The sequence below is a fragment of the Meleagris gallopavo genome, chromosome 21 (assembly GCF_000146605.3).
Source record: "Meleagris gallopavo isolate NT-WF06-2002-E0010 breed Aviagen turkey brand Nicholas breeding stock chromosome 21, Turkey_5.1, whole genome shotgun sequence".
In the NCBI taxonomy this organism is placed as follows: domain Eukaryota; kingdom Metazoa; phylum Chordata; class Aves; order Galliformes; family Phasianidae; genus Meleagris; species Meleagris gallopavo.
The window spans coordinates 1809558-1813915 of NC_015031.2; the positions used below are offsets into that span (position 1 = coordinate 1809558).

General features: G+C 42.9%; 1 protein-coding gene across 1 annotated transcript in view; it reads left to right on the forward strand.

The window, feature by feature from the left end:
• The window catches only part of CUX1 (cut like homeobox 1), a 101040-nt gene extending 97368 nt beyond the window's left edge, over positions 1 to 3672 (forward strand). Inside the window, 1 exon segment of the mRNA XM_031556484.1 lies at positions 3669 to 3672. Coding sequence (XP_031412344.1) covers positions 3669 to 3672 — 4 coding nt within the window.
• Positions 3673 to 4358: the final 686 nt, after the last annotated feature.

Here is a 4358-nt window from a genome sequence, read left to right on the forward strand (position 1 = left end):
CCTGAACCTTCGCTGGCGCGACTTCAGGCCATCAGCTCTCCATCCTATTGCTGCTGCCTGGGAACAGAGGTCAATCCCACCTCATCATTGTGAAAGCAACGAGGTCTCCCCCTGAGCCTCCTGTTCTTCAGACTGGACCGTCCCATTTCCCTCAGCCACTCCCCATAAGATTTGTGCTGTTTTATTTGTTGACTGATGGAAGTTTGTTACTTTCATTGGTGCATTGTCATCCTTCATATTTAAAACCATAAATAGTATGCTCAATTTATCAGCAATTGGAATAGGATAAAGTATTACTTTCACAACATTTAGAAAAATGTTGAGTGTAGAAACACTTTCCTTAACCCGGAACAGATCGGAGCATGGTTTGTCATTGATCAACTGGTGGTGCTGAATGTGGTTGGACAAGATCATCTTAGAGGTCTTCTCCAACCTTAATGATTCTGTGATTCTATAAAACAGTGTCATATTTGAATATATGCTTCCATGTATGGGGAGGTGTAATTCTCCACAGCTCACAGGACAGCACAGTACCTTCCTTCCTGGGTACCACGAGTGAGGCCTGGAGAGCTCTCAGTGCCACGTGGACACAGATCTGCTGCTCCTCCCACCCACATCAACTGGGGAGATGTAAGCAGGAAGCACTGCAGTGCTGCTGAAGGAAGTGGTCTTATCCTGCATGGGCACATATTCGTATCCCAGGACTTGTGGGTGGTTTTTGCATCATAGAATCATTAAGGTTGGAAAAGACCTCTAAGATCCTCCAGCCCAACTGTCAATCCATCACCACCATTCCCACTAACCATGTCCCTCAGTGTCTACTCTGGGAAGCAAGTAATTTATTTATAGATGGGCAGATTGCTCAGTAATTCTTATGTGGGGCTATGTGCACAGACTCCTGCAATGCATATCTCAAGACTTAGATCTTGCAGATTAATCCAGATTTAACAAAATAAGTAGCATTCTTGTGCTAAAATGATTTTTAGGCTTACAGCAAGGGTGTAGTCACTGTCCTCCCTTCTGGGGGGAGGAGGAATCTGGGGAGACTGATTCCTTGTGGTTGTGTTGAAAAAATTAGACAACATTGCAGCTTCTCCTTTCCCCTAATTTGACCCCAACTACAGAAAGTTGCCTGAAGTTCTTGCTTTTCTCATTGACTGAAGCAAGCAGGTCTGAACAGGACTCCTAAATTTCACCAACTGCCTTAATCTGGGTTAGCTCTGTTTTATCATGTGTAAGCCTGTTGTTGGCCTCAAAGCTGGAAGTACAATATTCCACAAGTGGAGGTATTTAGGAATGTTTCTCATGAAAGAATTGTCTTGCAGTGCCAGCTGATCAAACCAAGCTTCTCACTGAAGGATGGGGTGATGATGTTTTAATGGGAATGCCCTCTCCAGGAGGTCACATGCAAAGAGCTCTGGTGATGTGGACACTGGGCTGGCATGGAGGAAGGGCTGATTGTTCCCTTGTTTCTATTTTTTCCTTGTTAATACCAGAAAGCTCTGTGGGAAGGGAGGACTACCCCACATCCCTGCCTCAGTGCAATGCCATGGGGCCAGCAGGGGATGCAGAGTGGCTGCTCGCATCCTCCATTCCCACAGGCCGCAATGGCCGCCATGATGCGACGTGCTCTGGGCCTGCACTTGGGGCCAGACGTGGGGACCCTGCACTGCTGCAATCAGAGCAGCAACAAAGATGAAGACATTCCACAGCAATTAACGTGTTGTGCAATATTTAAATAATTTTTAATCATAGTTTTACCTCAAATTGTAATTTAAGATATATCGTGTAATCACTAGTAATACAAAATGAAAAGGCCACGTTCTTTCTTCAGAACACTCTCCATGTAATAATCAGCTAATAATGCTGTCTGCTTTAATTCAGAAGTTTCACTTGCGCAGTTCCTAAGTTGGCAGGCTGCTTTTTAATTCTTCTCTTCTAATTTGTTGTAACATGTATGAAATACATGTGTTCATTTGAGTAAATACAATAAAGTTAATCAAAGGAAATGATTGCAGAAGGAACCCAGGAGGGTAGCTAGTTATCACTCGGAAAAGAGTTATGTAGTTCTGCCAAATTAATTAAACTTCACTAGTTAAAGGCAGAGGTTATGATAAGAATCTTGCTGAGTGTTGGGTGCAGGTGGCTTGTTTTAATGGGTGAAACCCTTGACCCTTTGCTTGAACAGATTCTTGTTTCCGTGTCGCAGCCCCACAGGTTATTTATTTGTGACATCCCAGTGCACTGTTACTCTGCATTTCCAGATGGGTTTCCCTTAATGGGACGAGCTGCAGAGTTCTGCCTCCCTCCCCCAATGCCCCAACATAGGGCTGAGTGCTCAGTGTCCCTGCATCACTGCTGAGTGTCCCCACTCTGCGAGGAGAGCTGTAATTAACTTGCAGGCGCTCGTCAGAGAATCCGGCAGAGTGCCAGGAAATCAACCCCAATTACTGTATTCACGTTGTCAGTAATGCCCACTTCATGGTTTCTGCTAATTTGAAATGGCAAGTCCCAACTTCCCATAGCAAAATTGCCATTTTTATACTGTTCTTCTATTTTCTGTTCCTTATTCTGTTATTTTGACTCCATTAAATTACTGCTGTAAAGAGAATTACAAGCCATCTTGCAAAACTCTCATCAGGTAATTGCAGTGATACAATATAAATATAGTAGATCCAGAATTATACAGCACGTGTTTAATACCATCTAGCGCAGATCTAAAAAAAGAAAAAGGAAAAAAAAAAGTACATTATTTGCAATTATTTGCATTTACCAAGGACCGTGCTAGGGCTGCTCCAGAAGTAATGCCTCCTGTTTTATGATGTTGGCCCACAACACCAGGGGCACATGTTGGTGGTGTGACAGTAGAGCTCGAACCTTCCCAGCAATGCTTTGTTACAGTTTATTGCCATGCAAGTGATGGCAGCAGAGTGGCAGTCCAACAGAACGGTATCCGACATGGGAGAGTATATGGAGCAAAGGTGTGTCACTGAAATCCTCCATGCAGGAAAAAAAGATGGCGCCCATTGATACTCATTTACGCTTGCTGAATGTTTATGGGGACCAGACAGTGGATGTGAGTGCAGTGAGGCTGAGGGTGGTGGGTTTAAGCAGTGGTGACAGTGACATGAAAGACAAGCCATGTTCTGGGCAGCCATGCAGATTGTTATGAGTGCAGCATGCAAGCTCTTCTTAATCACTGGCAGAAATGCACAGCTAATGGTGGTGACGATGCTGAAAAACAGTGTTGTGTAGCTGAGAATTTGCTCCATTAGATAGTTATTGTGCTCTTTGCATCTGTTGAAGTTTCCACGGAAATAAATAGGAGGCATTACTTTCAGGGCAAGCTACATATTTAGGATTGATCAAAGATACATCAGCACTTAGAAAAATGTTCTCGAAGGGGGAGATGCAGCAGTAATGCAATTGAAAATACATCCAGAAACTTGACTTTTTCATCACTTTACATAAGGTTTTACATACCTTCACTCTACTGCTGGTAGCAAGTTTCAAATTCAGATGGGTCTCTTTTTTTGAGAATGTTTTCTCAAACATTCCACGTCAGAATCAAACACTACAGGAAGATGGGGCCATGCATTCTGAACTTATTCTGCAAGGCAGAATAATGTTGTGAAACTGTTTTTCTGATTTCATTGTCTGTAATGCAGGTGACCCAGGATGTGACACCTCTGGTGCCTCGCTAAATCAGGAGGAAGGAGCCGGTCATTGTTAGATGAGCTCTGAAATGCCTGGGCTGGATGCTGGCTCCATGGAGGAGTTATTTCTATGGTCTGAGTTTCTAAGATCATGCCTGGCTGATCTGATCCAGCTCTTATCCTTCAATATTCAACAAATGTGATTATCACTTTGTAGACTTATTTCGCTTCCATAATGAGTTCCTGATAGTGTCACCTAGTAATAATCTGATATGGAGAACAGAATTAATATGTTCCCTTGTATTTCTCTAATGTTAGCTTAAGGGCTGGATCATTGGGTAAGAAGTATTTTAATTTAGCGGCTTCACGTTCCCTGCTAGATAGTGGTTGTGACAAGAAGATTGGTTTTGTTGGTAGTTCACTGAAACACATTCACTGCTGTTTTTTCTAGTTGTGGCTTTCCCTTGAATTCCTAGCTAACTTCCTTAGGAGCAGTGCTTTAGTTTTACTTCAAGAGCAAAAATCAATTTTACGTTTAGATCATAACTTCCATTAACTATCTTTAATGGAGCTGCTGTAGCTCTTGTAACTACCACATTTGGAGTTGAAGAGAAGGAGCATGAAACGCCACATTCTCACCCTGAAAAACTTTCTGAAATGAAATCTTTCCCCTTTTCTCGATTGGCACAATAGAAACACCTT